Source organism: Giraffa tippelskirchi, chromosome 3, assembly GCF_054371585.1.
Source record: "Giraffa tippelskirchi isolate mGirTip1 chromosome 3, T2T-mGirTip1v1.2.pri, whole genome shotgun sequence".
Classification (NCBI taxonomy): Eukaryota; Metazoa; Chordata; class Mammalia; order Artiodactyla; family Giraffidae; genus Giraffa; species Giraffa tippelskirchi.
The window spans coordinates 15274913-15300483 of NC_137277.1; the positions used below are offsets into that span (position 1 = coordinate 15274913).

The window sequence follows — 25571 nt, forward strand, 5'->3', positions numbered from 1 at the left end:
GAGACGCTGAGGGATGGGGCAGAAGCCCGGCCCCCGAGTGGGAGGGAAGGTGGGAGGGGGTGAGACCTCAGCAGACCCTTGGGCACTTCATAAACCTGTGGAGACCCCCAGGAGGCGCTGGGGGCTCTGTGGCCCTCAGGCTGTGTTTCCACGAAAGAGAAAACAGCAGCTCCCTTTACCCTCATCGTCCTGCTCCGGGAAGAGGCCGGTGACAGCCTTGGAGGTGGAGCCGGTGGAGTGGAGAGAGTGGTTGGAGGCTCGGGGGGACGTGTTGGGGCTGCTGGTGGCCGAGCTCTCCGAGTACTGGCCGGATGAGTCCTGGAGCTCGGCGTCCTGTGCTGCGTCCCCGGGCGGGTGGAAGGGCAGCTGCTGCTGCTGCAGGAGCTGGATCTTCTCTAGTTCCTTCTGGAACTGCTGGTGCTGGAGCTGCCGCTGCTGGTGGATGCTCTGGGAAGAAAAGCACATGCCCGGGCCAGTGTAGCCGCTCCCCCGGCGGACAGGCGGGCGCGGGAGGACAGGCTGCCTATGGCAGAGGAGCGGGGGACACTGGACATGACCCTGGGGGCGGGACACGACGGGTAAGAAGGCAGCAGGGGGCAGAATCGGGTCAAGGACTGGATGGAGGTCTTCCTGCCTGTCAGACTTCCTAGGCCAGCCCATTCCCCCAACTGGAGGGGCCGGCAGCAACAGCTGAGGAGGGATTCTGATATAGATGGAGGATTGAGCCAGATGGAGGGGGTTCCGTTCAAGTCTACAGTTCTGGGGCTTTTATGAAAGTCTGGGGGAATTCCCTGGCGGTCCAGAGGTTAGGAGTCTGAGCTTTCACTGCCCAGGGTGTGGGTTCAATCCCTGGTTAGGGTGCGTGCTAAGTTGCTTCAGCCGTGTCAGACTCTCCAGGCAAGAATACTGGAGTGGGTTGCTGTGCCCTCCTCCAGGGGATCTTCCCAACCCAGGGATCGAACCTGTGTCTTTTATGTCTCCTGCATGGGCAGGTGGGTTTTTTTTTTTTTTTGCCACTAGTGCCACCTGGGAGTGTGGCCAAAAAAATTAAAATCATGAAAGCCTAAAGATTGTTGCAAGAGTGAAACCAAACAGGAAGAATGGGTACCAGATGTCTGAGCGCACACCAGGCACAGGGAAGACCTGGCCTTGCTGTCTACCATGGCTGTGCACTTGGCGGAGGTTCGTGCATAGATCAGCAGCAGCGCAGAGGCGAGGACGCTGGGGCTGAGATGTGGGGATCCTGGCCGAGGTCGGGCTCCCGGTTCATCCCGCTGCCTTCCCCACACCCACACTCTTCTCATTTAGTCTGAACGATGCATTCCATCCTAGTTTGAAGTGGCAGCAACTGTGATTATTAATTGTCCCCATGCGTGGGAGGGTGACTGCAAGGATGGGTGTGTAGCCAACACTCTCCTGGGAGTTTTCTGGAGGGCTCGCTCTCTCTTTTTCAACTTGGGTTGAAATTCTGGAAATTCCACCTAGTAGCTGGGTTACCTTGGGAGAGTTAGTGAACTTCCCAGAGTCTAGTTTCTTTCTTTGTGGGTAGGGAATAAATAGGGCTTCCCTGGTGGTGCTAATGGTAAAGAATCCGCCTGCCAATGCAGAAGACCCAAGAGATACACGTTTGATCCCTAGGCTGGGAAGATCCCCTGGAAAAGGAAATCACAACCCACTCCAATATTCTTGCCTGGGAAATCCCACAGATAGACCATGCCCCTTGGCTTGTGGGATCTTAGTTCCCTGACCAGGGATGGAACGCAGGCTCTGGGCAGTGAAAGAGCAGAGTCTTAACCACTGGACTGCCAGGGAATTCCCATGCGTAGTCTTAAAACAGAAAATACAGTTAAGTATTTAAAGTGATCTGCAGGCAAGGTTTCCAAATCAGCTTTTACAGTCAAACTGTAAGTTGTAAGTACAAAACTGTAATTTCCTGAGAAGTGAGCATCTCTTTGATTGCAATGGTTTTGAAGGTAAGACAACATTGACTCTTAAGTGGTAAAAGAAACATATTTGCTTGTTTGCTGCCTTTGTCTGGACCTCATGACAGGCAAAGGTTCAGAAACACGTGGGTAGGGGGGAAGGAGTGGAGCCTTACCAGGGGGTAGGTGATGATGAAGGCCACCCAGCCGATGAGCAGGAAGGTGCTCAGGATGATGGTGGCCATGTCCTTGAGCATGGAGTCCACGGGGGCCTCAGGCTTGGCAGGGGCATGATCGAACTTCTCTTCCATGTCCGGAGAAACCGTGGTAGGTGCGTTTTCCGAAGTCTGGTCAACCAGGTCGATGACCTTGTGTGGGAGAGAATGGCGACATCACTGTTAAATTTTCAGCCAGATATAAAAGAGCCAAATAATCAGGACAAGCCATGACTCAGCCTAGATGGGAGTAGGGTTTGGGGGAGAATGGATACATGTATATGTATGGCTGAGTCCCTTTGCTGTCCACCTGAAACTATCACAGCACTGTTAATCGGCTATATTTCAATACAAAATAAAAAGTTAAAAAAAAAAGAGAAGCCATGATTATTTATGAGGAATGACTATGCTGTGAAATATGTTGGATTGTTTTTAAAGCCCACCCAACACCACAAAGCCAGATAACTGTTGCCCTTTTCAAAGCAACTGCCTTGAGAGGCCATGCGATATTGCAATGATGGAATCATTACTCAAAAAAATGGTTTTTAGAGAAATACTTTAGAAAGTGCCTTCACGTGCAATATTCTTTCGAAAACCCTTATTAAAGGCAAAACTCCTTGGACGGTAGATTTGCTGTTTGGGGAAACTCTGAAATCTTTGGTAACAAGTCTGGTGGAAAGCTGATGGTCCACTTGGTAACAGAATTTCACATTAAAAAGAAAAACACACAATCACATGATCTAGGAAGTAATAAAGCAGCTTTTCAACTTTGCTTGTAAACTTTTTGTGCGACTCCAAACACAAAACCATTTATTCAAACAGTCCACTATATTTCAAAGTTTTTAAAAAGCAGTAGGGTCCTTTGTTAAGCCCCAAATTAACTCAGATAAAATGGAGTTTTTGCCCAAACTCTTCAGAAACTCTAGGACTTCTAGAAAAATGCATTGATTTGTTCTGGGACATCTACTTGTCCAGGCATGCTACGATTATTTGCTGGATGAGATGGACACGCAGCCTCCTTGGCACCCCCATGCACTCACGCCTCCCTCCCCCTCCCTCGGCCCCTCCCGCCATCTGTCGGGGTGTGTGTGGGTGGCCTGGCTGGTGGCAGCTGAGGAATGTTTGCTGACCATGTGACCAGGGACAACATCACTCATTTGGTTATATTTATATTTGCTCAAGTGTGTTTGTTTTAAAAAGCTAGTCTTAAAATAATAGCAAATGAAGCAACAGACAAACAATTAATCTCAAAAATATACAAGCAACTCCTGCAGCTCAATTCCAGAAAAATAAACGACCCAATCAAAAAATGGGCCAAAGAACTAAACAGACATTTCTCCAAAGAAGACATACAGATGGCTAACAAACACATGAAAAGATGCTCAACATCACTCACTATCAGAGAAATGCAAATCAAAACCACAGTGAGGTACCATTTCACACCAGTCAGAATGTCTGCTATCCAAAAGTCTACAAGGAATAAATGCTGGAGAGGGTGCGGAGAAAAGGGAACCCTCTTACACTGATGGTGGGAATGCAAACTAGTACAGCCACTATGGAGAACAGTGTGGAGATTCCTTAAAAAACTGGGAATAGAACTCCCATATGACCCAGCAATCCCACTGCTGGGCATACACACCGAGGAAACCAGAATTGAAAGAGACGCGTGTACCCCAATGTTCATCGCAGCACTGTTTACAATAGCCAGGACATGGAAGCAACCTAGATGTCCATCAGCAGACGAATGGATAAGGAAGCTGTGGTACATATACACAATGGAATATTACACAGCCATTAAAAAAATACATTTGAATCGGTTCTATTGAGATGGATGAAACTGGAGCCCATTATACAGAGTGAAGTAAGCCAGAAAGAAAAACACCAATACAGTACACTAATGCATATATATGGAATCTGAAAGATGGTAACGATAACCCTATATGCGAGACAGAATAAGAGACACAGATGCATAGAACAATTTTATGGACTCAGAGGGAGAAGGTGAGGGTGGGATGTTATGGGAGAATAGCATTGAAACACGTATATTATCATATGTGAAACAGAACACCATTCCATGTTCGATGCATGAGACAAAGGCTCAGGGCCGGGGCAATGGGATGACCCAGAGGGATGGGATGGGGAGGGAGGGGGGAGGGGGGCCCAGGAAGGGGAACACATGTAAACCCATGGCTGATTCATGTCAATGTATGGCAAAAACTATTACAATATTGTAAAGTAATTAGCCCCCAACTAAAATAAATAAATTTATTTAAAATAAAATTTAAAAAAATGAAAAAAAAAAATAAAATAAAAAGCTAGTCTTAATACCAGACAAATGCACCCCAGAGTATTTTAATGGACTTTCAAAGGACTCTTTGCTCAAGACGGAACGATTATATAGGAAAATCTCAACAACGGCCATCTCTGGGTGTTAGTTTAAGGGTATTGTTTAATTTTCTTTTTAAAAAACTTTTGTTTTCTAGGTGTTTAATAACATATATGCTTGGCTTTAATCAGATCAAAATCAGATCCAGATTTTAGGGCTCTGATCCCTCTTCAACCTGGCTGCCTCCGGAGATGAGGGACAACTCAGCATATCCCAGAAATCTTAAACGTCCGTGTGATATTCTTTCTGTTTCTCTCTGGATAAAAATCTAAATCTCTAATGTGAATTTGATATGATCACAGCCCGCCCCACATCAGCCAGTTACTCCCCTCTTTCTCTGGCCCTGCCCACAGGCCCTTCTCAGTCATAGGACCCCCACCCCCAGCCCCCACCTCTGGACCCTGACCCCCACCCCCAGCTCCCACCTCTGGACCCTGACCCCCAGCTCCCACCCTCTGGCAGCCTCCACACCTGCTCTGTGCCCCAGAGGCCGAGCACATGGGCAGAGCGATGGTCTCCCCGCCCCCTGGCTTCCACCAGCAGATGAGACAGGGCTGGAGCTCTGTGGGGCTGCCGAGTGTCTTCGCTGGAGCTCCAGGCTCCACTCCCTCCCCACTGGCTTCAGGTTCAAGCATGCTCCGAGAACCCCAGAACTGCCCATGGTGTGAAGGAAACCCCCCTCGAATCATCCTAGTTTGGGTGGTCGTCTGCTTCTGGCTGAGACCCTGACAGCAGGCTCCATTTCCCGGGGCTCAGGAGGGTGACCTGGGCAGAGCCTCAGGGCTGCCACCATCGGGCGGGCTTCCCGACTGCCCTACACCCACTCAGCAGGTGCCCTGGGGCCCCGCCAGACCCAGCGGCCAGAGCAGGCCATGACTGGCTTGAGAACACCTCAGTCTCCCACCTGCTCTCTCTGCCAGCTCTCCCCTCACTGCCCGGCCTGGAACATGGCTCCTGTGTGGTCACATGACCATGTCTCCCACGGCTCCCTGCCGGGCATCCTACAATCCCGTCAGGCTGTCTCCTCAGCCCTGGAGCTGGATGAGCAGGGTTAACCCTTCTCCGGGCTTTCACCTCTGCCTGCTTCCTTCCAGCACGCCCACCGCCTCTCCCACAGGCCCCCTCCCTGACGTCAGCCCTCAGAACTTTGTCTGCTGTGGATTCTCCTGTACTCCTGCCCCTCCTGAGTGGACTGCAGGCCCTAAAGGCAGGACAAGCGCCTTATCCCCCAGCCCCTGACTCGGGGGCCGGTGCCTGACGGTCTATGTCCCCACTCACCTCCTCAAAGGTCTTCTTCTCCGAGTCGGCGGGAATCACGTTCTCCCGGTGTTTGGGTAGGTTGTTGGGGAAGCGCTCCAGCATTTTGGTGGACGCGGACAGTGGGGTTTCGTGGTGTCCTGCGAGAGGAAGCATGGCCTCTAATGAGAATGGTTTCCCCACGTGGTGGTCGCACTTGACGCTCAACTGAGACATCAGTCGCCACCCAGAGAGCGGCCCACAATGCAGGTGCTCAGGTGTGTAAAGGGAGAGAAAGTGAGAGCTGGGGACTGGAGGAATTCCACCAAGACAGAGCTTTTACCTTCGAAGGCCATGAATGCAGTATTCTGAATCTCACAATAAGGAGCAAAGACGTGGCCCTGTCATGAGAAGGGCTGGGATGTCCAGGACGCATTCAGAGCAAGGTGCAAGTGTGCACACGCATGTGTGTGTGTGTGCTCAGTCGTGTCCAACTCTTTATAATCCCATGGACTACAGCCCGCCAGGCTCCTCTGTCCATGGGATTCTCCAGGCAAGAATACTGGAGTGGATTGCCATTCCCTTCTCCAGGGGATCTTCCCTAACTCGGGTCTCCTGCATTGCAGGTGGATTCTTTACCATCTGAGCTCCCAGGGGAACCCCCAAGAACTAGTCAGAGCCATGAATACTTCTCATCTGCAGAAATCCCCTTCAACTCTCTCTCTAGGTCAGTTCTCTATCTACACCATCAACACGGCTCATTAAGGGAAGCCTAGGTTTGTTTTGAGCTACCATCAAGTTCCCCTCATCTTTCAAGGAACACTGAGACGGCAGGATTTCCTGAACCGGTTGCCTGCTTCAGATCTCTGACTCACACTTGCCAGTGGGGCCCAGGGATCTGACCCAAGAGTGTCTCCAGGTACCTCTGAGGCTCGCGAACAGGAGACCCTCAAGCTAAGAGGAGTGAGGTTGCCTCTCCACATGCCACCCTGCGCTGTGGTGCTCTGCTCGCTGCTCTCAGGGTTCCAAGTCCTATCCCTTGACGGGCACCTCCCCACACACTGTGATGAGCCCGAATCCCCTCTTCTGCTCACAGTCCTTATAAACAGGCCTTCCCCTAGCGGAGCCTTTAGCAACATCACGGAGGGCACTCTGAACCGGCTGTGCTGCAAACACGACAGTGAGATCCTGAAACATTTCTGTGCGAACAGGACCCGGTCTTCTCACTTTTCAACAGAGCCACGAAGACTTTTTTTCTGGATCTTTCATGGTCTCACATATACATTTCTTCAGTTTCCAGTAACTTTTTTTTTTTAATTTTATCTTTGGCTGGGCTGGGTCTTTGTCGCTACACTTGGGCCTTCTCCAGTTGTGGGGAGTGGGGGCAGTGCGTGGGCTTCTCTCTGTGATGGGTTCTTTGGTTGCAGAGCAAAGGCTCTAAGCGCACAGGCTCTAGCAGTTGTGGTGCACGGGTTTAGTGGCCCCAAGGTACGTGGGATCTTTCTGGGGCAGGGATCGAACCCATGTCCCCTGCATTAGCAGGCGGATTCTTAACCATTGGACCCACAGGGAAGTCCAGTTTCCAATAATTTTTTCATTCTTAACCACTGGTAGACAGTCAGTGCACCCCGTAACCACAATATAAAACCAAGTGGCCCTGTGATTTTAACAGTCTCTGCCCATCAGTTCTTTCTTTCCTCCACTTTGGGCCCATTCTCAACATGCTTTCCAAACTACATCTGTTCAGAAAAAAGGGTAGAATTATTTTGTTATCTCCTATGCCCATTATTTGGTAAAAATAATAACCAGAAGAATGGCTACAAGGAGTCAGGATGAACAAAGAACAACAAGGCCTGGATGACCGCAAAGGGACCCATGGGGGCTCCAGGACATCTAGCTTCCTCCCTGTGATACCCAGTTACACCTCCCTCCTTGGTGTGTAAAGGGAGAGATGACACCTGAAGGCAGGGAGTGTGACCGATGAAGGCAGAGGTGACAGGAGCTGTGTCTCTGGCCAGCGTCCCAAGTAATTAGAGTAATCCCCCATCCAGATGCCACTGCCTGGCTGCCTCCCAGGCCTGCAGGCTCCTAGGCGGCTCCACCTCCCTTTCCCGGCGCCCCAGGCCTGACCTCTTTCTCTGCCCTGGTCCCAGTCTGAACGAGCACTGGGAGAAAACGGTGGGGAGAAAGTTCATCAGCCCCTGTACTGCACCCCCTCTGGGGCTGGGAAACGGCAGAATCGGGGAGTGGACGCCGAACAGGAAGGGCAAATCTGATCAAGACAACTCCGTCTTGCTCTAATTCCTTGGGATGCTCGCCAACAGCTCCTGTCACCTCTGCCTTCCTCGGTCACACTGACTCACAGGGGCCTCCAAGCCTGGGCGCCAGCAGGGATGGCAGCAGAAACGGAAGAGAAGGGAAAATAGACCATCCCACACCCCCGGGACTTCTGCCTGCTGTGGCTCCTGGACCTCAGTCCAGCCTCTGACTCTTCCACCCTCAGTCCCTCCTGGGTCTTCAACTCTTTCCTCTCCAACCCCTCCTGCTCGCCCACACCAACTCCCAAGTGAATTCTTCCACGGAGGATGCCTGTTTCCTCAACTCTTAACTGGATATAACAAGGGTGCCGACCTTGCAAAGGGGTCATTTGTGGGAAATAAGGAAATATTCGAAAGTGCTTGGCACAGACATCCAGCACGTGTCAAATCACCGCACAGAGCTTGCAATTTTAGTACTGGAGTTTTGGAACGTTAGTCAAATGATTTCTGAGAACTGACTTGGTAATACGGCTAGCCTGTTTCTTTTCTTTGGGGGTGCAGTAGTCCACGGTCTGAAAGACCAGCGTGGACAGGCACCGAGCACGGAGCTGAGGGCTGTGACTGGCAATGTCGTCTCTTGGCCACAAGGAGGCAGCAGGTCATCGCCGGCGCCCCGAGGAGCTGACTTACCGATGAGCAGCCAGTAGTTTCGCAGGTAGTTGAGCTTGCTCTTGCCTTTGAGCCCGGGGTCGAACTTCAGGTCCGTGCTGGGCGTGATCACACACTCTCCTTTGTCCCCGATGGTGACACCGTCGGTCTGGGGGCCTTCCAGCAAAGGAAGGGTGCTGCCCCGGGGCTGTGAAGACAGACCGGAGTGAGGCTAGGGGCGGCCGGGAGGACAGCAGTGTTCCTGTGCAGGGCTGGTTGAGAAGGCAGTTCAGTTCAGCTGCTCAGTTGTGTCCGACTCTTTGTGACCCCATGGACTGCAGCACGCCAGGCTTCCCTGTCCATCACCAACTCTGGGAAGGCAGAGCAGGACCCAAAGGCCCCAAAATGGGGCAGGAGCAGCCCTTCCCCCAGGATGTGACAATGCTGCCTTGATGTCTTTTAAAATTTGGCTATCGTTTAATTTATTTATTTATGCCACACTGTGCGGCATGTGGGATCTTAGTTCCTGAGCCAGGGATCGAATCTGTGCCCCCTTCAGGGGAAGCGTGGAGCCTTAACCACTGGGACGCCAGGGAAGTCCCTTGGATGTCTTTTGAAATGTGGACATATCTTTAAATCTGGGAACAGGGGAACAGGAAGGGTGTGTGTGGAATTCCACGAGGCTACTGTGAGAAGCAGATATAAGCGATGGAATTCACACATGGTATAGGTGACCGGGGTGCGAATGCTCCAGCAGCGAGCCCAGTGCTGGCTCGGGCACCACTGGACCCTGGCAGGCCCAGTCCTGAGCAGCTGACAGACTCACTGGGAAGACAGGAGATGCCAACCAAACAGCTCAAACACCGTAAGGACCAAAACAGCAGCCCCGACGGTGATGCCTCAGACTCTGAGAGACGGGGGGCTTGAGGCGACCTGGCAAGGCTGGAGGAGGCTGAACTAGTCACTGAAGGATGCTCAGGACTTGAGGGGGGAAAGGGAAGACAGGAGTGCAGTTGGAGTGTGAGGCACAGCCCGAACAAGGGCTGAGAAAGACGGACGGGAAACTCTTGGAACTCAGGGGGGAGAGGGACAGCACAGCCCCCACAGTGACACCAGCTGTGGGGCGATCGGGCACCGCGGGGCTGGCCTGCAGGGGACCTGAACCCCAGCTGGGGAGTCTAGACTTGACTCCGAAAGCCAAGGGGAGTAACCGGGGCTTCCTAGGCCCAGGAGGCTGCCTTAGTCACAAGACTCGGCTCGTGAGGTAGAACGCGGTACGTGCACAAATTATCTCTGAGGATTTAGGATGTGTGTCTTGTGTCCTTCACAAGATGTTTGTATATCATTCAGTTGTTCTTTGCTGAAATGGAACAGGAGTGCTTCGAGCTTGCCTCTGTGAGCCCCATCCCCTCCAGCCCCCAGAGTGGACTTACCACAACGGCGACGCCCTCGTGTACCATCGAGGGGGAAGCGTAGAGACTGGTGGAGTATTTCCCCACGTACAGGGTGGGCCTAGGAGACAAACAGATACATGCATTCCACTGTCATTTAATCTCCGGACCCACAAAAGGGGGCTTTCTGGAGAGAGTCACAGCCCTGACTACCACCCCTAAGAAGAAGCAATGAACCCCTGAGCTCTGAGCATGGAGAGGGTGAGAGGCAAGGGGACTGCCCTCGGCCTGAGGAGAGCGGGACCACGAGCCCTGATGTCACTGATGCCTTTGACGGGCCACCTGCCTGCAGCCTGGGTTTCCTCATTTGCAAATGGCGGGTCTGCACTGGCCCATCCCCGCTTCTGCCCTCAGAAGGGACCCTGAGCAGTGATCACCCAGAAGAGACTGAAGGCTGGAATGCGTGCAGCCACCCCACAGCCTCTAAGACGGCCCGGCCAGCATGCTTTGACGACTGACCTGCCACCAGAATCCCCACCATGATGGCTTGTGGACTCCTAAAGATTCTAGAGGTTCTACAGAAGCCTGGAGAAAAGTCTTATCTGAACGCCTGAAGCAAAGAGGGTGCACAGGAAATGCCAACTGGGTGAGATTTCTGGTGGGTGGTCTGTCCCTGTCGGGGGCATCGAGGAGGGGAGGGGACCTGGCTTTTGTATGTGGTCATCCTGAGTGTGAACACACGAGGCTGCACGTCCAAACCCTGCTAACCAGGGTTACTATCAACAGCCAGTCTTGGGGGTGGGTCACCCACTAAATTCTCTAAACCTCTCTCAACAAACATCTTATCTGAACAGTGCTATGAACTCAGAACATTTCACGCTCACTTGATCTTCTCCACGGCTCGGCAAAATGGGAAACTGAGGCTCATCAAGGCTAAGTGACCAGGTTACAGGCTGTTCACAGGCAGGGGTGGAGAAACGGGCCTGAGTCTTAGACACACACATACTCTGACACTTTTTTCCTGATTGTTAAAGCAAATACAACTTACAAAAAAATTTTTGGAAAATACAGAAAGCTAAAAAATAAATAACCTCTCCCGTATTCCCACCACCAGAGATAGATTTAATTGTACAGTAGTTATACTGGCAGTCTCTTTCCTATATCCTCCCATAATTTTGGCTTCCCCAATGGCTCAGCGGGTGAAGAATCTGCTTGCAATGCAGGAGATACAGGAGATGAGGGTTCAATCCCTGGGTTGGGAAGACCCCCTGGAGAAGGAAATGGCAACCCACTGCAGTATTCCTGCCTGGGAAATCCCATGGACAGAGGAACCTGGTGGGCTACAGGCCATGGGGTCGCAAAGAGTTGGACGGGACTGAGTGACTAAGCACCCTAGCACCCATGATTTCAATTTATTTAATATTCAAGAATCTGAAGCATCCAGGGGTACCCACTTACGATTCTGAGGTTTCTGAACAAGCTGTTCTTGGCTGTTTATATTCCTCATGGCTTCAGGAGTGTCTGCCCCAAGCCCTGGCGCCCAGGACATGGTCCAGCACGCCACTGCGGGACCAGAATGCCAGGGCCACGGCTGCCCCCTTTCCGCCCCGAGCCCTGGACTCACGTCAGCTTGCTCTTGGCCTCCGTCTCCTTGGGGAACGGGTACTTCCACTTGGTAATGCGCCCCACCTCCCCTGACATGAAGGTCAGGTAGCGCAGGGTCTCCACAGCGACGTTGATGTGCATCACCTTCCGCAGACCCTCGCGCTGCCAGATGTAAAAGGCCACCACGGGGGAAGCGTAGTTTTGGATCCACAGGACGTCCCCAGACTCGCTGTCCACCGTCACCACCAGCCCATCGCCATTGGACACAAAGTGGGACATCTCTGTACGGATCAGATAAACACAGCGTGTCAAGTCTCACCTCAACTTGCAACCACATCCTCCGTACTCCTGCCAAGCTGCAGTTACCCGGCCAGAGGAAACAGGCCTTTTGGAGTGTTCTCAGAATGCCTCCCAACAGCTCTCCTGGCTTCCAATGAATCTGCTCAGGCTCGACGACAGCGAGAGCTGCCTGGTTTACAAACGGGAGACAGGGTCACCCTCTCAGTTGGCGGTGTTCTTTCTTCACTTGGTAACTCGAGTCAATTAGTGGGTTTCCCTGGTGGCTCAGATGGTAAAGAATCTCTCTGCAGTGCAGGAGACAGAGGTTTCATCCCTGGGTCGGGAAGATCCCCTGGGGAAGAGAATGGCAACCCACTCCAGTATTCTTGCCTGGAGAATTCCATGGACAGAGGAGCCTGGTGGGCTACAGTCCATGGGGTTGCTACAGTCCAAGAGTCGGACATGACTGAGTGACTGACACACACACAGAGTAAATAGTGCAGAGAAGAGAACCAGAGGAAACCCTGTGAACCTGGCATTTTACAGCCATCCTTTCAAAGCTACCAATCAAGCTGGACAGTCAGGGCTGACCACTGACACTGCCCACATGAGACCCCAGAGGACATCTGTCAGACTTTCAGGTACCAGTGTTAAGATGGCAAAACTGGCTTTTAGTTTTCATTTGAGTTGGGGGAATGTTTCCTAGAGAAATAACTTGGGAATTAGCCACAGTTATGGAGGTGGTTGTTCATATCAAACTGACATTTAATTCTGCTTCCCATGGGCTTATAGTCAACTCCTGCGACACAGAGGGACTCTACAAAGTGTATCCTCCCTCTTCTCGTGGTAAACTCGCCACTGTTTTACCTGGGTTCCCTCCATACTTCTCGCCCAGGCCCCTGCTTTCAACACTGGCTATTAAAAAATAGATAAATAAAAGGGAATTCCCTGGCAGTCCAGTGGCTAGAACGCATACTTTTACTGCAGGGGGTCTGGGTTCAATACCTGGTCGGGGAACTAAGATCCTGCAAGCCATGTGGTACAGCCAAAAAAAAGAAAAACAAAAACAAAAACAAACAAAAACCCCATTGACTGTTCAAGTATTTACTACAAGTTCATGGAAAGTCCAAAATCTGATGACCAAGAAGGTCCTAAAAGGAAATTCAGTTTTCTGGAACCCTCGTCTCCCCACAGGTCATAAGCACCCACCTGACCTCGCCATGCCAGGGAGGCTGGGGCCCTCTACTTACTGTAGTCCCCGTTGTCCTCGGGCAGCGCGGCTGCGTAGTCGAAGTAGGTGGCGTTCCACCGTAGCTCGCGGGTTTTGGTGTCGTACATGGTAATGGTGTACTCTGAGTGGGGAACACACAGCAGCCTGTGACCTGGAGGGGCCATGACACCTGCAGAGGTGCTGACCTCCTCTAAATTACAACAGACAAATCCTCCCTAAACAGCGTGGAAGATAGTCCAGGCTGTCCACATGGGGAGAGAGAGGACTGGAGTCTCAGACGCATGAGCGAACCCGGCCCACTGCCTGCGGAGCAGAGATGGCCGCCATGCTATGCCGTTGAACTCAAGGCTCCTGAATCATGAGCCATGTCCTGCTGTTGTTTTAAGCTGCTTAAGTTTGCAGGTGGTTTACAATACAGCAATAGAGAGCGGACGTTAGACATCGGTACCTAGATGTGGGATGGTGCCATAACAGAAACCTAAAACATGCGGCACTGACTTTGGGACTGGGAGGCAGACGGAGGCTGGAAGAGCAGTAAGGGAACAGCTGATGGGAGCTGAAAACGATGACTCAGGTTAGGTGGTGGTGACACAGTTATTAGTTAAGACCACTTCTTGCCATAACTTGAAAAATAGAAAGATTTAAGCAAGTAATGAACTTGTGGCTCTGACTAAGGAGATTTCCAGGCAGAATGCAGAACACGCCAAATGGTTTCTCTTAACTGCGTGTGGTATGACACAAGGTCGATAAGCTAAAGAGGAAACCATTCCATTTTCAAGTTGAATGTAGAGGAAATATAGAGAGTCCAGGACTGATGCTCCAGCTGGAAAAGACTCTCAACATAAAAAATGGCCTTAGGGCGGGATTTCGCAGGTGGTCCAGTGGTTAAGAATCTGCCTGCTGATGCAGGGGACACAGGTTCAATCCCTGGTCTGGGAACTAATATCACACATGCTGCAGGGCAACTAAGCCTGTGCACCACAACTACTGAAGCCGATGCACCCTAGAGCCTGTGCTCCACAAGAGAAACCATCACTATGAGAAGCCCCTGCACTGTAAGGAAGGGTAGCCCCCATCTGCTGCTACTCGAGAAAGCCCACACACTGCAGCAAAGATCCAGCACAGCCAAAACAAATTAATTAATTAAAAGAAAAAGGCCTTAGGGTGAAGATCAGGTTCAGGTGCTTCCAGTAAAAAAACGGCTTCAGGGGTCAAGATCAAATCAAAGATGAGGCTGTAAGACCCTCCTGTGAGGCCGCAGAAAGATTCAAGGTGATCCTCCATAGACCTGCTTCCCCTTGTAGCTCTATTTCAGCTGTCCATTCCACAGCTCTTATGGAGCAGCAGTATAGGTCAGGGCTGCACCTGTGAAATTTGGAAGGCGGGTCCCTGGAGGAAAGGGCAGCCCCGCCCACCCATTCCCTCGGTGCAGCCTCTGAGCCCCCGCCACGTGTCAGCATCGTGCCAGGTGTGGAGACTCAGCAGGCGGACAAGACCAAGTCCTGCCCTCAGGAAGCCAAGAGTCTAGCTGCGGGGGGCAAATACGATTTAGAAACGCTTGGCGACAAGAGTTGAGAAGGAGTTCTGGAAGGGGAAAACATGTACCCCCCTGGTGGATTCATGTCAATGTATGGCAAGACAAATACAATATTGTAAACTTAAAAAATACATAAATAAACTAATTAAAAAAAAAGAGTTGAGAAGGAGGAGGAGGCTGAAGAGAGAGAAGGTGGGAGATGGTGTAGTGGGGAGGCTGCTGCTGATGCCTGGAAAGGGCCAGCGATAGGCAGTGTGAACAGCTGGGTGGTGTGAACAGCTGAGGCTGAGAGCGGGCAGCCACAGAGGTGGGAGCTATATCATAGGAGCTTCATAATCCTTGGGCAATGGGGAGCTCCCAGGGGGTCTCATAAAGGGGAACAACATGGAAACCTGTGTGTGGACCAGACCACTCTGGGTGCATTCTAGAGAATGAAGCCTGGAGGCAGAGACCCCAAGGGAAGGCTATTTCAGGTCATTGTTCGCAATCAGGCAGGCTGTACATAATCAAAGGTTCCTTGTTACCTGTTCGCCCCAGATATAGAAGAGAGGTTGATGGGCAGAGGCTGTCTGCAAAGGCTGATGACAGGGTCTGCTGCTTCTCCCCCGTCAGGAGGTCGATAACATACCAAATGTCCTGCTTTTTACCTGCAAGGTCACAAGGACACTTGGTGGTTAACACTTACTCAACATGGAAAAAAGAAATATCCCCACCAAATCAGCAGCCCAAGATGCTCTCTGAGCTGAGAAACAGGCCTGAGATTCTCACGATGTTGAAGACACTTCTTTGATGCTCTGTGGGTGACCAGGTTAATGGTAATGGGCAGATAATAAAGCTTCTTGGGCCACTGGGTTCTATAACAACTTAATAACCTAGTCGTGGTACAAACATTTCTCCATGCCTAATAACATAACAACTCACAGATCTTATTGCTCTGATGAGTAGCCTTAAATATGAAAAATCTGGCCTGTTAAGACAAACCTTTTCCCATAGACTAGGATCTATATAAATCTAGAAATGTACCCGGGGCTCATCTCCCTGGTAACCATCATTCACACATCTCAACATCCCTACTAATGAGCCCTCACGTAAAGAGGATCTACAGACACTGTTTTATAACTCTAATTAGCTGGTAACTGTGACTGTGCACTAGAGTTGGTGGCAACCATGTGCTAATGAGGCCAAAGTTATCTCGGCCTTGACCAGTAAGTGACTCCCCAGCCACACGCTACACCCCTCCTCTCGGTCAGCTGATTAAAAGGTATGAACTGGTGGACAGCGTAGCCAAACAACACAATTAGGAAAACTCAAACCTATGGTTACATACACCAGGGGATCCTGGTAATGGCAAGTTCCTAAGAAAGCTGTTTTATAAATACTCCGTATTGTTTTAATAATTTTATTATCTGTTTATTTATTTTTGGTTGTGCTGGGTCTTCATTGCTGCGTGCAGGCTTTCTCTAGTCGCAGTGCACAGGCTTCTCATTGCAGTGGCTTCTCTTGCTGCAGATCACAGGCTCTAGAGCACATGGGCTTCAGTAGTTGCAGCCCCCGGGCTCTAGAGCACAGGCTCAATAGTTGTGGTGCTCGGGATTAGTTGCTCTGAGGCAGGTGGGATCTTCCCGGATCAGGGATGGAACCCGTGTCTCCTGTATTGGCAGATGGATTCCTTACCACTGAGCTACCGAGGAAGCCCAATACAGGGTATTATTTCCACCATGATTTCATAATAAACACAGCTCCTGCCTGAAGGTCAACACCTTCACTGTGATGTGCACATTTCTGTTTTGTGAGGTCTGTCTTCCAAAGACAAGCCTTCTCTCTGCTCACTCATTTCTTCCTCCCTTATTGGCCATGTTTCCTATTTCAGGGGACTCTTGGAAGCCAAGTACCGAGATGCCACCAAGCTCACAGGGCACGTGAATCTGCTAAAGCTACACCTAGTTCTAACAGAGGGAGCATACGTGCCATTCTGCATGTCTGAAGTTTGACCACGGATCCTAACTTCCTGCTCCCAGTGACAAATCTTAATATGAAAAAGATCTGAAGATGGAGATAAAACATTACCTGACAGCTGTGGCCAGGATCCCTTTCTGTCTGTCCCGGGCACCCTTCTGGTTACTACAAGGACCGTGACAGTCTGCATGACCCAGCGACCACTTTAATGGATGGGTCAGGGCAACTGTCACAACTTTAAATGCACCCTAAGTGACGAACTGTTGGTCAGAGGTGGAAGATCAGCCAGATAACAGTGACTACAGATGGTGAGAAGATGTTCAGAGGGGCCCGGGCATGGCTTAGAGCAGAGAAAGCCTGTGTTGATCATTTCCCCTGAATCCCTGAGCCAGGGGCTTCCTCATTCTAAAGGTGTGGAGAGAAGAGCCCCAGTCTCCTTAGACAAAGACTTAAAATCCAGCTAGGGCCTGTGCTTGAGACCCAGAAACACACATAAAAAGCTCCCGAGGCATGACAGGCCGTAAGCACTTTCAGTTCCTCAGAAAGAAAACTGCTTTATAAATACAGGATATTATTACTACTATGCTTTCAAGATAAATACAGCTCTCCTTTGTGTCACAAATGCATTTTTATTGACATTTTGGCAGCAACCTGGCCAAAGAAAAGCAGCTGATCTGATGCTTTGAAAGACGTGACCCCTGCAGGTATGAAGGTGGCTTATCTAAGCAAGCTGTTAAGTGCTGTTTTTATCCAATATTCTGATAGCAGGAAATACTAAGAAAGCCCTATAATTAATAGGCAGAGCCTGGCTTCCCTTTCTTGGCTCAGACTATTGTAATTCACTTTAAATTTCATCCAGTTGCTTCTGGGTATGTTGCAATCTGTAAATCGCAGGGGTAGGTCAACACAGCAGCTAAAAGCTTGTTAAATGAGTAACCATATTAATGGTGTCAGGTCTGCTCCCAAGTGGGGTGGCGGGGGGAATCCTTTCTTAATTGGTCAGCTAATCTTGGCCTGAACCAGCACAACTGAGGCAAGAAAGGCCTTCCCTAGAAGGGTGGGTAGAGGAGTGACTGTTCACACATCTCTCTCTCAGACCCGCCACCTTCCCAGATTGTGGCATTCGCTTTCAAAAGGGATCAGCGTCAGGACCTCTTACCCATGTAGAGAATGCCATCTGAACTTCGGCATGGAGATGCCTGCACCAACTCAGGGATCGTAAAGGGAAGTTTCTTTAAAACAAACCAAAGGAAAAAAAAAACAAAAAAGCAAAGCAAAAAAAAGTTAGCAAGGTCTTGTGCAATGATTACAACTTCACTGCAGTCTGTTACCCAATTCTGCTAAAAAGAGATGGTACGTGGGAGTTTTCCTAACTGGAAACCAAGGGCAAGGGGGCACCCTAGGCTCCCTGCACACTGTGGGCAAGCCCTTGGCTTCCAGGTCCTGGGTGCCGGACACACTGGTTCTTTTATGTGACACGTCCCCTGGAAGTCTCTAGTCCAGAGCCCTTCTGGAGCTCTTTGACCTTTTCTGAAAAGACACACAAATATGGAGAGAACTACACAATCTTTGAAATCCTAAGGGTTGGGGGCGGGGCAGAGGGAGAATTGCCCTGCCTTGGAAAATTGTCCCAGAGCTGCTTTGACGGGAGTAGAAAACACTCCTCAGAGTGGGAGTCAACCAGGAGACTATCCTGAAGGGCGGCCTTGAGGGAAAGGAGAAGCCATCAGTCTGTGGGCAACACAGGAGTTTGGGGAAGGAAGAGAAGTTTTGGTGTTTTCTCTAGCAACGAATTCTCCTACTGAAAAACGGAAGAAGACTGGGCTTTTTGGTATTAAAAGGAAGTTATGGTAGGTGCCGGGGAAAGAAACTCAGAGCAGTCCGCATGTTTCAGCTGCATTTCATCATAAGAACCGATCCTTCAGAGTTGACAGCTGACATCTGACAAGCTCTTTGGGTTCAAGTTTGTTTCAGAACACTTTATTTTTGGAACATTCTGTGTTCCTGAAACCATCCCGTGGATGCCTGCCTCATGACAACTGTCACCTTTCTTGCCAAGGAAGCAAAGTCAACAGAATTTTCAGGAACCAATAATGCGGATTTTCCCATCATCCCAATGTTTAAGCCTTAGCAGAAAAAATATGCCCTGGAGAGGCTATCCTGACTGGGCTTCTTCCAGATGTTTCCCAGGATTAGAATGTTGCAAGGTTTTCAGTCTGGAGTGTTTTCCAGTCTGCAGGGTCTGGCTGAGTGCGGCCACCTTGGCCTCCTGATTCGAGGCCCAGGCTGGAAACCACGTTCTTGGAGCTGCTAAACCACACCAAGCGGTTTGCAGATGGTGGCAAGAGCAGCCTCTGGAAGGTGGGGGTTCATGGGGCCCCCCCTCCACCTGGTGCTCTGGCCTTGGGCACATTCCTTCACCTCTCTGGGCACAGTTTCTACACCTCTGCTGTGGAGATGACCATATGTGTGGGCCCATTTCTAAATTCTCTTTCTGGGGAGCTTTTTAAAAAAATTCTGATGACCTAGGTCAATCAAAGGGGAACTTTGGGATTGGGACCTATACAGTATTTTTTAGAGATCTCCAGGTTATTACAATGTGCAGCTAAGGTTGTGAACCACTGGTCTATTCTCAAATGGAGGTGGGAATGGAATATAGCCCCCCTACCCCCACCAAGGGGATGTCTACTGGGAGAGTATACAGTGTTGCAAACTACACCCCTCCCCCAAATTAAGAATCACTAAAGTTAGGGACTTCCCTGGTGGTCCAGAGGTTAAGAGTGCGCTTCCACTGCAGGGAGCATGGGTTTGATCCCTGGTCAGAGAACTAAGATCTTGCATGCCAGGTGGCCAAAAAATTAAAAAAAAAAAAAATGATACTAATAATAATCACTAGATAAAGTGAGTCCTGTTCCTGAAGGAATATCACATCCTTCCAGTGTGCTGGCTGAGCCCTGAGAACCTGCTAGTACAGATTAGTGTTTTTGAACTCTGGGCTCTACATTTAAAAGCTCATTGAGGGAGCTGTGAAAAGACACCTCTGCCCAGGCCCCAGTCTGGACCACCTGATTCAGAATCCCAGAATTTTTTGTAAGTTCTCAGGTGATCTTGATGTACAGCTGCGGTTGAAGTCAGTGGCCTAGAACCTCCGGAGCACCAAGAAGATAAACACACTCACCGTCAGGCCTTCATTGTTCTTGCCCCCGAGCGTGTACAGGCTGCCATCGTTGGGATCTGGGAGGAAGGCAGGCCTGTAGATCAAGTAGCATTAGTGACAGACTACAGCCCAGGGCACAGAATAAAATACCAAAGCCAGGCAAAACCATGACTGGTAGGGAGGGGTGTGTGTATATGTGTATAAAACAATTCCATCCACTTCTTTTTTATCTTAGCCACAGATAATAAAATATCCTTCTGGTAAACTCCAATGGTCCCCAACCTTTTTTGGTACCAGGGGCCAGTTTTGTGGGAGACCATTTTTCCATGGACGGTGGGGCGGGGGGTTGGGGGGAGGGTGTGGTTTGGGATGATTCAAGTGCATTCCATTTATTGTGCACTTTATTTCTATTATTATTACATCAGCTCCACCTCAGATCATCAGGCATTAGAGCCCAGAGGTTGGGGACCCCTGGTCTATACTATACTTGGCGTGGAAAAAAAAAAAACACCAACCTGCAGTGGAAAACTAGCCCAAAACCACAGAAGAGTAAATCATCATTTGGTCAAAGCACAGTGGCTAAAGGTACAATAGGGGAAAGGGACCCAGCAAGCCTGCTTTTCAGTTTCCAAGTCCAGCTGCATAAAGAACCCCAACAATTAATGTTTACTAGCATGGCATGGTACCTAAACAGGGAGAACAAATGTGTCTTTGGTGTTCCACAAACATTTATTTTTAGGAGGCAATAAAAGCAGACACTGAAAGCCTGACATGAGAAAGAAGCTGCCAAGGGAATGGGTCAGGTTCTCATCAGCTGCCTCTCAGGAAGCAGGTTCAAGGTGCTCTTTTGTGACGCTAACCTGCTAACCACTGAATGATGACTTGTCATGCAGAAGCCCCTGGCTGAATCTTTTCTCTCCCCAGTTTAGAGCATCATTTGAGGCTCTTAGAGATGCCATCCAAACTTTTACTCCAACACACACACTCTAATAACAAGTCATTTTCATGTCTCCTCTCCACAGTTTAGCACAGTGCTGCCTGAGCCCTTATGAGGAGTTTGAAAGCTTAAGCTCAAAATTCACCTTAAATTACATCTCAAAGAAGGCTTTTTAACACCACTGCCTCCCCACCTCGCCCCTCAAGGAACTGACCGCCTTTTCCCAACACAGGCTTTTTCCAAAGTACCCATGAGTTTTTCTATGTCTCAGTTGTTCTCATTCTACTTAATATTAATATCTATGTATACATGTACTCCCAGCAACTAGCTTCATAAACACTGATTGAGTAAAACAGAAAATGAATCAAAGGGAAGAGTGCAGCAAATCAGAACACTTACTCTTCCACATGTGTTGGAACCTGCAGGACTGGATCTGTGCAAAAGAACAACAAAGTCGTTGTCAGACAGATTCTAAAATGTCAAGATTCCTAGAGTTCCCAGGACCAGCTCACAAGATAGACCAATAAATTTATCTACACAAGAAAGCGTAGGTGAAGGCACTTAAGAAAACTCACACAAAAACACAAATGTAGGCTCTTGGGGGTGGGGCGGGGGGGGTGCTTCCCTGGTGGCTCAGCAGTAAAGAATCCACCTGCAATGTAGGAGATGCAGGTTCAACCCCTGGGTTGGGAAGATCCCCTGGAGGAGAGCATGGCAATCCACTTGAGTATTATTGCTGGGATAATCCCATGGACAGAGGAGCCTGGTGGGCTACAGTCCATGGGGTTACACAAGAGTTGGACACGACTTAATGACTGAGTACACACACATGCACGCACACACATACGCACACATGCATCACTCATGCAAGCTCTTAGGACCGTCGCTGAGATTGGAGAGAGGGCTAAGGGCAGGATGGAACTGCTCTCAGGAAACATGCCTGTGACTTGGAGGCTGGACATATAAGGAAGCACAGTGACAACCCACGTTGGACAATGGGTCACAGTGTCACTATCTGACACATTAAGGACTTCTAAACCTAAACCATCTCTGGGTCAGATACCTGGCATGGTGCTAGATATTTCCATTGGGAAAGCAAAACTGTGGCTTAAGAAGCAGTTTTGCTGTTGATGAGAATTTGACTGGATGCTAAATGGATACATCCCTTTGGGGCAGCAATACTATGACTTTAGAGCCTTTGAGTGTTCATTCTTCTTGATCCCCTTTGATCCATTAATTCCATGTCTTTAAAGTCTGGTTTAAAAACAACACACAATATATAAAATGCTTTCTGTACAAAGATCCTCACAGTAGCATCACAGATGACCTAACTGTTCAGGGATGGGGTTAAATTATGGAATGTCCACTTGGCAGAAAGTTAAGACTTCTAAAGTGTATCAGTCGCTCAGTCATGTCCAACTCTTTGCAACCCCATGGACTGTAGCCTGCTAGGCTCCTCTGTCCATGGAATTCTCCAGACAAGAACACTGGAGTGGGTAGCCAGTCCCTTCTCCAAGGGATCTTCCCGATCCAGCATCGAACCCAGGTCTCCTGAATTGCAGGGAGATTCTTAAGGCTTCTAAAAGGGCTTATAAAGTTTTATAACTATATATGTTCAGGAGAAAAAAATAACATTGTACCTAGAGTATTAATGCACCTGAGGAAAAAAAAAAAAACCTATGTGTGTAAAAAAAAAAAAATGAGATGGAAAGGTCAAAAACAGTGCTAAATTGTAAGTTACCTTTGTTGGAAATATAAATGACTTCCCCACCTTTTCCACATTTCCCCAAATTTCTACAAAAGTAGGCATTACCTTTGAAATAGGAAACACAGTTTTTCCTCCAAGTCGTTTTAATATTGGGTTGGCCGAAAAGATGTTCGGATTTGTCCACATGATGGTACATAAAAACCCGAACAAACTGTCTGGTCAACCCAATATTTGCCGTCATCTGAGTGACAGAATTTCTCCTGGGCACAGATCACAAGGACAATCCTGAGTCCACGGGGTGGATGGAGGCCACTGACCCGGCAGTACTGTAACAGAGCTGAAATCCCAGGCACGAGACTACACAGCAATGAGGTGTTTCCAGTCATTGGGACCCCACAGGCTATAAGCCATGCTGCCCACAAAACTTCAAAGCTAGGGTCGAGGACGGCAAATGCTGTGATGTGACTCTGGATACAGGCTCTGCTTATGGTGACAGGCAGCTGTCTAATTCCCCGGGTCAGCTGGGATTCTCAGATGAAGGAAACCCTTTCAAGCCTTATCGTGTGTTGACTTTGCTTTGCAGGCCCAGCTCCCACATGAAGGCGGACCGGTGTTCACAACAACAGAGGCGCGCACGCCACATGTGGTCTGTGGGCAGCAAACAAACAATTCATTAAAACCAAGAGCATTTCAGGAAACAGGAGGAACTTTCAGTTGGTTAGCACATGGTGATCGTCCCCATTAATCACCTCTCGGTACACTCTCACAAACAGACTGATGCAAGAGACAGGAAATGAGGGCGCATAGCCCTCACACTCCTGAAACAGACAAGCAGCAATTATAACCCAGTGCCTCCAGTGCAGCCCAGAATCTGAGCGCGCCAGGGAGAGCGAGAAGGCATGTTTCCAAGAAAACACAGCAGGAGGAAGGCGTCCTTTCGGTTCGTTCCGGCCACTTAAAGGTGCCGCAGATCAACAGAGATGAAGGGGACACTACCAAATCCAAGCTGTTCACCAAAAACAAGACGTGGACACTGAGGGGGTTTCAATGCCTGTTCCTGAGCTTATCTTTGCTGGTCAGTGTTTGCTCACTCTCAGGGTCTCCTCCTCTACTGTGGATTTTCCTGGTTCTCTAGAGCTTATTCAGCTTATCTGACATGGAGGCCTCAGGTCCCCAAGTGTGTCCTGCACCAGAGAGGTTCCAGTTAAGACACAGGCTGCTGGCAGGAGCCAGGAAAGGGCAGGTGGACACCTACAGCAGGGTTGAGGAGCCATGCTTTCTCCTAGGCTTAAGGGGACATGACCTCCAAGAGGGGCGCCTTCTCATTCACTCGTAAAATAGGGCCCCTGGAATAAACATCTGCAGAGCTGCATGCATGTCACAGCAAGCAAATGTGGAACAACGACCCGTTCTGCATATTTTTCTTCTTAAAGAATCATTTGAATCTAAGGTTTCCTTTCAAATACTATAGGAAACTGGAGGATAATTACAATATTGTGATGGTTTTTTGCCATACATTAATATGAATCATCCATAGGTATCCATGTGTCCCCTCCATCCTGAACCACTTCCCTGGTGGTCTAGTGGTTAAGACTCTGCATTCCCAATGCTGGGGGGCACAGGTTCGATCCCTGGTTGGGGAACTAAGATCACACAAGCCATGTGCTGTGGCCAAAATAAATAAATTAATAATAATAATAATAATAAAAAACCACAAGGGAAGGAAACATAAAACGAAAAAATGGCAGCCTGTTGATAACTGTTTAAAGATAGAATTGACAACACTGGCCTGTCATTTTACTGTTCTCTCTACCTCTGCCTGAAATTTTCCATATTAGAAAAGGTTAAAGGATAAAGTTACTTGAAAAGCCAGCAAAATAAAAGGAAAAAGCATCAGCTGAAAATGTGCCATGGAAGCCCAACACGAAAAGGAGTTGTTTTGGATTTAATAAAACAACTGGACTTAGGCAAGATTCTTGCTCTTAAAAAAAAAAACAACAACAAAATCACCTTCATGTGAAAAGAAACAGTGGCCTAACCCTAAGGCTATAAACAAAGGCTGCTACAAAACAAGCCTCTCTATCTATATGGAAACCGATAAGGACGAAAGCCATCTCACCAAGCTGTTTTACTTTCAGAAAGGGCAGAAAAAAAAAAAGTTACTTTACCAGTGTAAAAATGGGTGTTATTCAAGGGAAAGGTGAAGATATCAGAAGAGGGGGGAAAAAAAGCTGAAATCAATGTTTGGTCTCCAAGATCAAGACAGAAACAGATCTGCCCCCTGCTCCCCTGGGAGCGGCCACTGCACTCGGCTCCCCTGGAGGGTCCATTTCAGGCCTGATTTACTCTGGAAGAAACCTGGCGAGGTGTGGTGGCATGCATGGCTCCTGTTCTGTGCTGATGGAATCCTCCTTCTCAACCCGAGGCAGAAATGACCCAAGATAGACGTAAACATGTTTATCTCCAAAAGAAGTGAGTTTTCATCTTTCCAAGAACACCTTTTTCACCATCCTCTCCCTCTGCCCTGGGCCCTGAATGCACACTGGACTCTGCTCCCTTCTTGAGCCCTGGGCCTCGAGGTCTCGGTCCATCAGCACCCGCAGCTCTACTCTTCCAGCTGCCTCACCAGCCTGCGGGTGATCCCACGTGCCTGCTGCCCCCGCCATGGGTTCGACCCTGCCCTCCCCCAGTCTCTCCACTGCCCGGCCCCTGCGCTGCTGCCAGACTTTTCACCCATCTCTCTCCCCCTCTCTCCCGTCTGTTCCTCTCCCCTCTCCTTCCCTCTTCTTACTCCAACAGGGAAGAACTTTTCCTGGCTTTCATCTCAGTTCCCTCCGAGAGCACACCCATCTCTGTAGCTTCAACCATAATCACAATGGGGAAATTCTGGGTCCCCATCTCTCAAACTCTTCTTTCTGGATATTTCCACCATCTCCTGCCAGCACCTCAACCACCACTTGCCCAAATCACACCCTCCATCATTCTCTCCAAACTGGCTTGACGACCCTGTTCTCCTAGGAGACAGGCAGTCCTCAGACCACACTGCTGACACTCATTTCTCCCGCAGAACCTGCCATCGATGCCAGACTCTCTGGTCTATTTCAT

General features: G+C 49.5%; 1 protein-coding gene across 11 annotated transcripts in view; it reads right to left on the reverse strand.

Annotated features, from left to right (window-relative positions):
• The window catches only part of ERN1 (endoplasmic reticulum to nucleus signaling 1), an 82491-nt gene that overhangs the window by 15812 nt on the left and 41108 nt on the right, over nucleotides 1–25571 (reverse strand). For 9 of the 11 annotated variants that reach the window (XR_014078792.1, XR_014078793.1, XR_014078794.1 and 6 more), the window contains 11 exons: nucleotides 21158–21191; nucleotides 19843–19915; nucleotides 17824–17896; nucleotides 15233–15355; nucleotides 13191–13292; nucleotides 11681–11942; nucleotides 10099–10177; nucleotides 8708–8873; nucleotides 5802–5920; nucleotides 2099–2290; nucleotides 180–447 (listed from right to left, as the gene is read on the reverse strand). Coding sequence is in view for 5 of the 11 variants with exons in the window: in XM_081576764.1 (XP_081432890.1) it covers nucleotides 180–447; nucleotides 2099–2290; nucleotides 5802–5920; nucleotides 8708–8873; nucleotides 10099–10177; nucleotides 11681–11942; nucleotides 13191–13292; nucleotides 15233–15355; nucleotides 17824–17896; nucleotides 19843–19915; nucleotides 21158–21191 (1491 nt within the window). In the remaining 6 variants the exon portion in view is untranslated. Of the gene's footprint in view, nucleotides 1–179; nucleotides 448–2098; nucleotides 2291–5801; nucleotides 5921–8707; nucleotides 8874–10098; nucleotides 10178–11680; nucleotides 11943–13190; nucleotides 13293–15232; nucleotides 15356–17823; nucleotides 17897–19842; nucleotides 19944–21157; nucleotides 21192–25571 lie in introns of all 11 variants that reach the window. The other 2 variants (XR_014078797.1, XM_081576767.1) reach the window with 1 other exon arrangement.